The following is a 12,224-nucleotide window of genomic DNA, read 5'->3' on the forward strand; positions in this document are numbered from 1 at the left end:
ATGCAGCAGGCTCGGAATCTAGGCCGGAGTGGGGTTAATCTGGTTTAGCAGGGCTAGCTAAGGTCCTTCTACTCCTGCATCTCCCGGGCCAGTGGGGCTGCAGCAGGCTCGGAATCTAGGCCGGAGTGGGGTTAATCTGGTTTAGCAGGGCTAGCTAAGGTCCTTCTACTCCTGCATCTCCAGGGCCAGTGGGGCGCTGGAAGGGGGCGGGATGGGACTAAGCTGGTGAGGTGTCTGAGTCTTGTAGAGGGGGAGAGGATTGCCTGAACTGGGTGTGTGTGGGATCTGGGCCTGGAGAGGGCTAGGCTGGGAGAGAGGAGTGGAGGGAAAATAAAGGGGTGTATGGGGCAAACATAACTGGACCAGGACAAGAGACCCGAACTGGGGAGAAAGTGGTATGTGATCCTTTCCCATATCCTCCCCCTGACCCTTTGCTGTAGAGCATCCAGCTCATCAGTCCAAAAAGGGGCTAGGCTCTCTTTCCCACCCCGCACCAGACCCCTCCCCTCTGACACCCCAACCCCAGGCTCCCAGCACTGAACTTGTCAAATATGACCACCCAGCCTCCAGAGCGAGGATTGGAGTGGGGCGGTACCTGCAGCCATGACCCCAGCCGGGGGACTGGTTGTCAGGTGCTCGGCTGCTGCGGTGACGTGCATGGTACAGATAGAAGGGGTTCCATAAATGCAGTTAGCAGGAAGCCTGGACTAAGACATGCCTCTTTCTTCATGTTCTGAACCTAGTCCCGCTTGCACTGTGGGCTGCAGCCAGTTCCCAACCAGAGCCCGTCCTGGAGCACCTGGGGAGTGTGGAGTTTTGGCAGGGCACAGTTGAGTCAGTTGTGAGGGGGGTGGAAGAGTATCCAGCTGGTGGAAACACATGGGGCTGACTCAGGGAGAAGGGGAGGATTCCCATAGATCCCATCATGCCTTGCTGAAGGGCCTGTGGAGAGATGGCAGAGTCCTGGGTCTGGAGGCAGCTTCTTCTATTGCTAGGGATTGATCCCCCAAAGAGGGAACACCAGCACCACCTGCAAGGCCCCTGGGTCAGCAACAGCCCCCTGCTCTGACACTCTCACCAAAAGCCCCGAGTACTCCCTTGTACTCGGGGCTGTACAAGGCTGTATGTCCCTGCCTTACAAAGCTATCTCAGGAGACAAGGCAGACAGAGGAGTATCAGTGCGTCTAAAAAACCATATCTTCGTTTCCTTGATTTACATGGCAACTCACATCACTCAAGTCTCCTCCTCAAGTTATACTCTCCTTCTGACCTGTTATCCCCATACACACCCTCAGAAAACCCACCCCCTCTCCCAGCCCTCCCTGCATGTTCTCCAAGACCCTTGTCCAGACCAGGCTCCGCAAGCTCACATTCACACACCCTCCCCTCTAATCAAACCTCCCTCCCCAACCCTAGCATCTGCAGAGTCTTCCCAAAAAGTATCTGCAGTGCTTGTATGTTCTCTTCCAAGCTGGCAAGCTGGAAGGAGCCTTGCTCTGACTTGACAAAATTGACCTGACTCCTTGGCCGACCAATCCTCCTTCCCCCAGTGTTCCCTAGGGGAATTGGGGCTTTGGATGGGAAGCTGTAGCCCAGTGAGTTGAGGATCAGGCTGGCTTCATTTCCTGGGTGAGGGGAGGCTGCCCTGTCATTTTGCTGACTGTCAATTGTTCTCTTTTCTGCAGCTCTGCCAGGAGAGAAGAGCCCCTTTCATTCAGTAAGACGCAGGTAAGCAGGGGAGTAGGACGTGGTGTGGGGACGTCTCCTTTCAGACTTTTGCACAACTCCGTGGTGCAACCCCCATCCTCTGCCTTTACCGTGTGCCTGTCCAAGGTCCCCTTCAGTATCTGCACTTTCCTGGCTGTGTGGACCTGGTGTGAGCCCCACTCCCAACCTAATCCTCTTCCTTCCCCCTCCTCCAAGCAAACATTTAATTTTCCTCCGTGCAGTCACCACAGCTGTCTCCCCCGCCTCTGCTCCCCTCCCCTCACGCTTTCCAGAGTGGAGTCATGATAATTCCCCCCCCCCCCAACTTGCACCTATGTGGCATGGTGCCAGGGAAGGGTCCTGGCAAGCAGGTGCCGAGGGTCTCTGAAATACGCTGTAGTTATGTGTTGCTGACGGAAGTTGGCCAGGGAACACTGGCAAGAGAATTTCTCATCCCCTTCACCTCTCTGGGCTGAATTCCCCTTTCAGCACACGTCCTTATTAGGCAGCACCAGGGTTGCACTTAGCAGGGGCTTGTTTGTTTGCCTCTTTTTGGGGTGCGGGGAGAAGGAGAGAGGGGGTTGATCAAGTTAGTGTGTGAGGCCTGGATAAGATCTTAGGCCAACTTCTGCTCTGTCACAACCCTGCAGCTCCACTGATTTCCAGGGGGTTTGGTGGGTGTGAATGAGGGCAGGAATCTAAACAATCAAAAATTCGGTCATTTCTATTCTGTTTGTAACATCTCTGAGGCCTGTTCCTCCCAAGCCTCTGTGCTGGATCTGCCTCAGGACAGTTACTTGCTTATGAACGTTCCCAGATAGGGTCCCCTTTCCCAGAACGTGAGCTCTGGCCAAGGCCTCGTGTTTTGAGGCACGTTGGTTTCCAGTGATGATGTGATGCCCCTGGATTTGTGCAGTGGCACTGTGCTGAGCTTTGCTTCCTATGGGGAATTTATGTAGCAATATGAAGGCGTTCCCTGGGGGAGGGGGGTGTCTTTAGGAATGCTGTATTGTTGTCAAGGCTTTGTGAATCCTCCCCATCCCACTTCCCTCCCACCCCTGTAAGTCCTGTGGGCCCCTTCTGCTGCTCCGTCCACATCTGGCTTTCGCCTTCCTCCAGCCAGCTGTACAATCCTGTACACCCTCTTTTGGTGTTCCTATGGCCACAGGAGAAGCTGCTGTGTGGCTCCTCAGATGTTCAAACTGTGCTGAGGCCCAGTTGCCTCGTGAGCAGGTCTGGTCAGGCTACAATCTTGCACCCTCGCCACAGTCGGGGTCTCACTGCTTAGTGCTCTCTCCTTCAAGAGTGCAGCTCCTCTCTGGGAAACAGGCTGAACACTTGTTCTGTCTCAGCCTTGTTCGGTTGAGTAGTAGTCACCAGCCCTGCAACATGTAACCTGGATCTGAGGGGAGAGCCGAGCGCTTTCTGTCATGTGCACCATCACCAGTAATAAAGAAGTTGCAGGCTTAACTAGGCCGTCAGTGCAGCCTCTCTGAGCCTGCTGTCCTTTCAGCAGGCTTGCGCGGACATCATGGATTGGAGCTTCGTAAACAGGCCTGCTGTAGGTAGATGAGCAGGGATAGAATCCAGCTTCCTTACCAAGCTGCACTGGCTCTGCCCATGTGTAAACAGCGGTAAAGACTTATTGGACACACTCAGGGAGCTGGTCTGCTGTGAGGGAAAGTGCTGCTTTTCCAGAGCAGCCCCAGGCTTTAAAAAGTAGTGGTGGGGGAAGAGGCAGGGGAAATCCACTTAGGACCTCCTTGTGGGGAAACTACAGAACACAGAGACAGATGAGGAGGAAGAGGGGAAAATGATGCATGGAGAAGGCTGAGTCATATTAAACATGTGACCCTGCCTGTGGAAAGTCTCCATCAGTAGGTGGTGACCACACAGGGCACCTTCCCTTCTCCGCAGCCCACAGAGACAGTGTCTAGGGCCTACAGCACAAGTCGGTCAGTAACTGCCTGTTTCTCTCTCTGCAGTGATGGAGATGAGGCTCCCACCACACTCCATTGCTGTCCTCCTCATGGCAGCCACTTTCAGTCTGGCCTGTTGCCATGGTGCCAAAGTGCTGGTGATGCCCACCATCATCTTCGACAGCCACCTCCGGGTCTTCATGCGGGTGGCAGAGGCACTGAACGACCGGGGTCACAACGCCACGCTTCTCCTCCATGAAGGTCGGGAATCTGAGCCCTTCCTGCCAGGCCTCCGAGTGCAAACATACAGGGGGATCTTCAGCACGGAGAGTGCGGACGCCTGGGTGCAGGAGAAGATAAAGCGTGTCTTCCAGGGGAAGAAGACCTCCCTGGAGATCTTCTCCTTCCTGGAAAAATACTTGGAAAACTGTGATCTAGTGCTGGGGGATGCAGCCCTCCTGCGGCAGCTCCAGGGTGAGGGCTTTGACTTGTTCTTGGTAGACCCCAACGAGATGTGTGGCTTCATTCTGGCCCACCTCCTTGGCATCAAATATGCCGTGATCTCCACCGGCTTCTGGTACCCGGCTGAGATCGGCGCCACTTCCCCCGTCGCCTATGTCCCTGAATTCAACTCCCTGATGACGGACAGGATGGGGCTGGTGGGCCGGACTTGGAATCTCCTGGTCTACGTGATCACTCGCATCGCCACCAAGCTGGTCATCCTGCCCAAGTTCGACCGCCTCATGCAGAAACATGGGGTGGAGCCGCAGAAGTCCATGCTGGAACTTGTCTATGGGACCAGCCTCTTCTTCCTGTGCAATGATGTGGTGTTAGACTTTCCCAGGCCCACGCTCCCCCATGTCATTTTCACTGGGGGAATCCTCGCTGAGCCTGAAAAGCCCCTTTCTGTGGTAAGTACAGGAGGAGGGGCTGCTTACAGGGGCTGCTGGCTTTAGAGTTCTGAGGTTAACTTTTCTGGTCCTGGCCAGGGCATCTAAGGGCTGTGATCAGAGATCAGTCCAGGGTGTCTCTTCCCTTGAGGGACCTGATCAGCACCCCTGAGCTTCACAAATTGTGCCACAGGCTGTGAAACCTGTACGGTAACTCTCTGCAGTTCACAAGTGTGTGTATTGGGGGTGAGGGGGAGCTGGAATGCAGTTTTGTAACACTGCCTCCATCTGACAGTGCTGGGGAGTTCTGCACTGGCAATGATAGTCCCTATACCAACCTGGGAAAAGCCTAGTATTGACGACTTTGGGGCTTTGAACTGAGCAGTTTTCTCTCTGTTGTCCTATTGCTTCACCAGTCTTTGAAGCTTCCCCAGGTTTTCCTTTTTAATCCTGTTCCCTCGATCCTCCCAACCTCCATAAGTTACCTTTTTAAAATAAAAACTTTGCCTGGGCTTCCTGCTTATTCTCGCTCTGATCCCATATTGAATCTGCTCCGTTTACAAGTTAAAAGGAGTTTCTCCCCTCCCACAGCTGCCAGCCCTGCAGATAGTGGAGACTCTGTGACAGATGATGGATCACTTGAAATTGCCCTGTTTTGTTCATTCCCTCTGAAGCATCTGTCACCAGCCACCGCTGGAAGATGCTGGGCTAGATGGGCGATGGGTCTGATCCCGTATGGCTGTTCCTGTGTAGCATCACCAGTACTAGATTCTGGAGGCCAGACTTTGCTCCTCAGTTTCCCCTGTGTTAATCCTGTTCTCTTCCATGGGGTTGTACAGATATGACACTTCCCTGCAATTGGAATTGAGAGTCAGGAGCTAGAGTTCCCATAGCTGCTACCCCTGGTGGAGCTCTGCTACTTGGAGGAGTGCTGGAAATCTTCAGCAAGAACAGGCTAAGGTGGCCTGGCTTGCCAGGAGGTCCCCACGCCCAGCCAATGGATTGAAACTGAGACAAAATGCCAGCATCCGATGACAGGCTTGGTTAAGACTGTCGATAAATATCAGTGAAATCATGAGTGGTAGAATGTTAGGTGCAACCGGGGGTGAAAGTAGAAATAGGGACTTTACCAGTACGGGGCTGGGTTGGGGCCAGCTCTGGCCCCCGGGAGGGGTGGGGCCTTGGGCGGAAGGAGCAGGGATGGCGGGGCGTCAGAGCCAGCCCCAGCCCGCCCTGTACCAGTAAGTGCCCTCCCCCTCCCCTGCCAGAGTAGCAGCAGCAGCTGGGAGCTCCAGCAGCAGTTTAAGGGCCCCAAGGGTTGGCCGCCGCTACTGCCCTGGGCCCTTTAAACTGCTGCTGGAGCCCATGGCTGCCGCTGCTACTCCAGGGCTCTGGGGGCTATTTAAAGGGCCCAGGACAGTAGATGCAGCAGGAGCCCCGGTCCTTTAAATAACCCCCGGAACCCTGATGCCACTACCCCAGGGCTCCAGCAGCTGGGCTCTGGTGGCAATTTAAAGGGCCTGAGGCTCCAGCCACTGCTGGGAGCCCCAGGACCTTTAAATTGCTGGTTGGGGAAGCTGGAACACCCCAGTATGGCGCTCCAACTTACTTTCACCTCTGAGTGCAACACTCTTTTTTAAGTTGAGAACTTTGGAATAAACGTTTCACAACTATCCTTGACACTGCCCCTGTGGGTAACCACCCTTCCTCATGGTGCCTGAGTAATGTGAGGAGGCTACAGATACAGTTCGGAACACTGTATATATCAGAAGGTGGATGAGGCCTGGGGCCAATCCTGCCAGGTGCTGAGCCAAATCCAGCAACGCACTTAAGCACATGCTTACCTTTAAGTATGAGTTGTCCAATTGCCTTCCATGGGATTACTGGTGTGCTTAAACATTCTATTCTGGATCAGCCATATGCCCAGCATCTTGCAAGACTTGGCCTGTAGTGGAATACTGGCTGTGAGATGCTGTACTCAGAGGGTTAAGAAGTGAGATGGTTGATGGTTCAGCTGTTTGTATTTGGGTTGTAGGATGCTAGGGCTGGGGAGAGGAAGGCATTTGTAGAGCTGCATGTAGATTAAGATATTTCCGTTTTGAGCTGGGGCCCAAACCCTGATGTCCCAGTATGGAAGCAAGTCCAGTAGCTCTGGTTCTTTATATCCTTAGTCTATGATTCTACCTTAAATACAATATCAGGGATGGAAGGGACCTCAAGAGGTCATCTAGTCCATCCCCCTGCTCAAAGCGGGACCAATCTCCAGACAGATTTTTGCCCCAGATCCCTAAATGGCCCCCTCAAGGATTGAACTCTCAACCCTGGGTTTAGCAGGCCAATGCTCAAACCCCTGAGCTATCCTTCCCCCCTCAGGTAGCTGAGAGTTTGTGGTCTGTGCTGGAAATGTGGATTAGTATTTGTGTTAAAGGACAATCTTGGTGAGTGGGTGGATTGTGTGATGGCTCCTGGATGGAAGCTGGAGGCATGTAGGTAAGTATAGCGGTCAGTAGGTTTCCGATATAGGGTGGTGCTTATGTGACTGTCACTTACTTGCACTGTAGTGTCCAGGAAGTGGATCTCTTTGTGTGGACTGGTTCAGGCTGAAGTTGATGATGGGGTGAAAATTGTTGAAATCCAGGTGGAATTCTTCAAGGGCCTCCTTTCTGTGGGTCCATATGATGAAGATGTCATCAATGTAGCACAAGTAGAGGTGGGGCACCAGAATTTCCTGTTTCTTTAAAAATATAGGTTTTGCAGACAGTTGCACCTCCAGAAGAAAACCTTTCCTTGACATTCAAGAGAATCTCCAATCATTTAATTTAATCTCTGACCTTCTTGCTCACAGAATGACCCATGCTGTCAAGAAAGGGTTAAAAACCCAACCAGCACTTGCCAGGGGTCTTAAAGGGTCAGATACTGTATGAGAATAACTGGAATAGACCCTTTCACTTGCTGATACATCATACTCTGACAGTAGGCCTTTTTGAGGGCAAATGCAAGATTTGCAGTTTCTAGATGAAGTTGCTTTTTCCCACCTTGAATCTTCCCTCATACTCCATTCTTTTGGATTTTTTTGAAAACTGGAAGAGGAGGAAAAAATTTCCCTGCACATATTAACTAAGGCCTTGTCAACATTTGTTTTTAAGGAAGTTGGAGGTTAGAGAGAGAATTTTCAAAGGTCCTTGATGGGAATTGGACATCCCCTTCCTTGAAGAAGTTTTGAAAATCTTCCCCTGAAATCCTCCTATGTTAGGAGAAGAGTCATGGGAAACCTGAGGGGTCAAGGAGGTGAAATAAGAATTGGGATCAGTCCAAGAATTGGGAGCTGATAAGGGAAAACTGGTTCTCTTTGTTTGCTACTGCAGCTGCATAATGAGCCAGCTGGCTAAATTCCCTTTGCTAAAGAGAGTCAGGGGTGTGTCATGCATGTGTGCACACAGAGCCTTTTGGCAGCCTGGAAAACCTACCTACCCCCCGGAGTGCTGGGAGAATTTTTATAGTGGGGGTGCCAATGATGAAAATCGTGTATTTGGTGTTTGTTATTACTACGTCAAGCCAGGGGTGCGGCAGCACCTGTAGTTCCAGCAGCACTGCCTACACCTAGTAACTGGGGCCCAGAGCCTCAAAATTAGTGGAGATTAGGAGACTAAATACCTTTTGAGGATCTGGGCCTGAAGGACTAAATCAATTAGCCAGTGGTGGGTACTAACTAAAGACAAGGATAGGCACGTCCCATCAGCAAAATCCTAATGAGACTCTGAGATCCACAGCCACTGCCAGCTGCTGGGAGAGGGATGTTGCTGGGATTTGTCAGGTGCTGTCCCTAGGCCCTGCTTCAAGAGCTTTCTGATGCTGGGATGGAGAAGGTGCCCAATTCTCCTCACATCCCTTCCAGACCTGCCTGGTTTCTAGAAAAGGACAAGTCTCCACTCCTGTCCAGGCCTGGGCCTGTATTTTTGGGGTCCTCCTCACTGGTTAGTGACCCAAGTCCCAGCTCCTGCTGCTTTGGAAAGCTCTGAGCAGCATCATGAAACTGGCTCTCTTGATAGTTCCCAACACCAGCTGAGAGGCTGACCAGAGCGCAGGTAACTTTGCTCTTGCCTGGCAAAGCTATGATCTGAAAACACTCTAGAACCGTTTGCCAGCTCAGTGAGATCACCTTGTGCCAGGTTCAGTGACAAAGGCATTCTTTATAGTCAGATTGTGTCCATGAAAGTTGAAGTTCTTCACCCATCAGTATCTGTAGCTCCCCCCTCTGCAGAGAGGCTTTCCCATAGTAGTGGTCAGGTGTCCAAGCCCTCTGGAGGACAGGCTGTGAGGCACAGCTGTGTGTGTTTACCTGCAGGGCCTTCGCCACTGGGTGGAAGCTGCGGATGCTGGTGTCGTCGTCGTTTCCTTTGGCATTGGGATCCGAGCGCTCCCGAGCGACTTGGTGGAGAAGATGGCTGGGGCATTTGCACGCCTTCCTCAGAGGGTCGTGTGGAGGTGAGGGGGTGCCTTTATCTCTGGATGTAGTTTGATGGGGAATTGCGTTTCCAAGGGTGATTCCAGCTCAGTCTGTTTTCTCTTGGTTTCCCTTCTCTGTTTTTTCTGGCAGATACTTTGGTCAGAAGCCAAATAACCTGGGTGAGAATACGCTGATGATGGAGTGGTTGCCCCAGAACGACCTCCTTGGTAAGACAGGGAGAGAAATACCCTAATTCAGGGTTTTGCTCATAACCAGAGCAAAGAAAATGCTACTATAGTGTGTGTCATCCAGAGCATGTCTGATCAGAAAGCAATCGCTTCCTTATCTAGTGAAACCAACCTCTGCCCCTTCTGCTCCTCAGGGTCTGACCAGCTCAATGTCATGTAAGGTGACCAGATGCCTGATTTTTATAGGGATAGTCCCAATATTTGGGGCTTTGTCTTATATTGGCACCTATTACCCCCCACCCTCTGTCCTGATTTTTCATGCTTGCTGTCTGATCAGCCTAGTGTCATGGCAGGAGATGGTGGGGTCCTTCAGGGTTCTACACCCTCCTCCTATCCCCAAGACATGCCCTGTTTCTCCCAGACTTGTACGGGTACAGTAAGTGTTAGTATGGAGCAGGCCTGAGCCAACTGGGGCATCTGCAGAGGGGTCACCATTTCTTGCTTCTCTGTAGGTCACTCCAACGTGAAAGCCTTCATCAGCCACTGCGGGATGAATGGCATATTCGAAGCAATTTATCATGGGGTGCCAGTTGTGGGGTTCCCTTTCTATGGGGACCAGTTTGACATCATGACAAGAGTTCAGGCAAAAGGGATGGGAATTCTCATGGACTGGAGCCGAGTAAACGAAGAGGACCTTTACCAGGCCATAGTCACCGTTCTCTCCAACCCCAGGTGAGACTCTCTGAGTGATGGAGCTGTTGAGTTAAAGAGGAGCAGATGAACAGGTGGTTGCATCCTCCTTTTGGAAGCCTATAACAATTGGCTCAAACAGTGGTTCCACCAGGTGCGTCGCTCACTTGCCTGGACACTCCAGTGCCTTCTGATTTTTAAGACTGATGCCGGCAGCAGCCAAAACCACGTCTCTGCCCATCTTTATGGTGAAGGGGAAACTGATCTGGTTTTATTTGGGTTTCCCTTGGAATGCTCCCTGAGGTGCTGCTGTTCAAAACTCCTCTCTTCTCAATAGCAGCATGTTATTGGGTCCATCTAAGTCCTCACCTTGCAATCTGCTTGGTCATGCCTAGCCTACCTTTATGCAGAGACTAGTAAGCACAGACAGTGCTAGGGCTTGTATCTACTAGATACTATTCTTTACCGGCTTTTTAAGACCCTTGGGCCAGCAAGTGACTTCTGGGTGATACTGGCTAGAATGTTCCTGAGAGGACTTGGCAGGATCCTGTGTATGAAGTGCTGTCATATGCCTGCTCCCTTAAATTACTAAGTACTTTCAACTGCTGTTCATGTCAGGGTGCTTGGCACTATGCAGGATCAAGCTTAGAGTCAGAAAAGGACCTCTGCCACCTGCCTGCTCCCCCTAGAATGTGAGAATCCAGCTGGGTCCTTCAAGCCTCTGACAGTGATGCCTGTTACAAAGATTCTGTCACTAGAATTTAGTTGACCGCTCCACTCATGATGCGTGAGGTAGAACAGACTCTGGCTGGAATGGCCATAGCTGTATCAGCTCTGCAGCTAACAGGAGTAAAACTATCAGTGATGGTGATTGTAGGGACCTGGGGAACCGATCTAGAGCCTGCTCATGAGAGGTGAGAGATGAGACTGCTTGGTTCCTTGTAGGCTTCGGGCCCGTTGTGAGTCAGAAGGGGCTGTTCTATCCAGAGAAGTGACTGACTGAAATAACAGCGGGTGACTTTTTTTTTAACTTTTTTTCGCTTCCCCTCTTGCAGCTACAGTAAAGCAGCCAAGCAGATCTCAGCCCTGCACCGAGACACACCTATGCATGCTCTGAACCGCACTGTGTACTGGCTGGAGTACATCCTCCGCCACGACGGGGCACCGTACCTTCGTCCAGCCGTCTACGACCTCTCCTTCTACGAGTACTTCTGCCTGGATATCCTTGCTCTCTTCCTTCTCTGTCTGGCCTGTGTTTCCTATGCCCTGTACAAAGCCATTGTGTGGTACCGGGGAAAGAGTGCCAGCCCCATGCATCTGAACGGCAATTGTCTGAATGGCCATCTCATGGAGGGGAAGAAGGCGCAGTAGTGCGCGGCGTGCTCAGGGCGCGAAACAGACTCCAGTGCGAGCGCACACACTGCCCAGGAGCACGTAGAGACTCAAGCTTGTCCAGTGGTCTGGTTGCTGCTCGTGTGGCTGGGAAGAGGGGGAAAGCGGTGCGAAGGCCAGTGTGTGCCTCTGTGCACAGCACGCATGGGTGGGGACATGGATCAAGGCGTGGGTGGATGCATTTGGCAGGACTGTGGGAGCGTTGAGGCGGGATACAAGTAGGTAGGTTTCCGGGGAGGGATGTGGGATTGCTTCCTTTATTTATGCGCAGTGGTTTAGATGCTGGTGTTACCTTTCTCACTTGCTAGGGTCTGCAGTGTGGCATAGGGGGCAGGAGTGGCGCTTTGTCTGGGGTAGTCACCGTTTCTCCCTTGCTCCATTAGCAAGGCCCTGGGAACTCAGGACTTCTTCAGGTGCAGTGGGGCAGCAGACTTTGACCAGGGGAGGGCACCCTAAAGGTAGTTTAAAAATCGGTCTTTGTTTTAAATTTCTTGGGCAGATGTTCTGACTGCTTCCCTTGGTGCTCTGTGCTCTAGGCTGTGTTTGTGCTAACTTATTTTTTAATAAACTGTCTTCTTTCCCCTGAGCAGTGGTGTTTGGTCTGTGTGAGGAGCACCTCCTTCAAGGCAGAGGCGGCTGTAGCTTTCCTCGGGTCTTACTCAGAGCCAGCACAATTGGGGGTCTCTCCTGCTGCTGTAAAAGCCCCTGCTGCCTCCCCACAGGTCTCTGCACGTCCTGCCTCGCTCCTCAGCCAACTCTTCCCTCCTTGCCATGTTGCACATTCCTCCACTGGGTTTTCAGGCAATGCTCCCATCCTCCCCTATTTGCGAGGCCTTGTGGTCCATGAGGTTAGTCGCAAACGCTTGACATGGGGATGACTGAGGAAGATGCAGAGCACAGAGATGGAGGCAGAAGCTCCAGTCTGCAGGGGGAGGAAAATCGTGTGAGAGAGCAGCTAGCTCAGTATGGCTCAAGGGCCAGCCCAGTGGCC

General features: G+C 52.2%; 1 protein-coding gene across 1 annotated transcript in view; it reads left to right on the forward strand.

The window, feature by feature from the left end:
* Nucleotides 1-11,808, forward strand: part of LOC116823594 (2-hydroxyacylsphingosine 1-beta-galactosyltransferase-like) — a 23,013-nt gene extending 11,205 nt beyond the window's left edge. The window contains exons 2-7 of the mRNA XM_032778215.2: nt 1,686-1,728; nt 3,693-4,537; nt 8,862-9,001; nt 9,114-9,190; nt 9,664-9,883; nt 10,897-11,808. Coding sequence (XP_032634106.1) covers nt 3,695-4,537; nt 8,862-9,001; nt 9,114-9,190; nt 9,664-9,883; nt 10,897-11,212 — 1,596 coding nt within the window. The 5' untranslated portion in view covers nt 1,686-1,728; nt 3,693-3,694 and the 3' untranslated portion in view covers nt 11,213-11,808. The remainder of the gene's footprint in view (nt 1-1,685; nt 1,729-3,692; nt 4,538-8,861; nt 9,002-9,113; nt 9,191-9,663; nt 9,884-10,896) is intronic.
* The last annotated feature ends 416 nt before the right edge of the window (nt 11,809-12,224 follow it).

Source organism: Chelonoidis abingdonii, chromosome 16 (assembly GCF_003597395.2).
Source record: "Chelonoidis abingdonii isolate Lonesome George chromosome 16, CheloAbing_2.0, whole genome shotgun sequence".
Lineage (NCBI taxonomy): Eukaryota > Metazoa > Chordata > Testudines > Testudinidae > Chelonoidis > Chelonoidis abingdonii.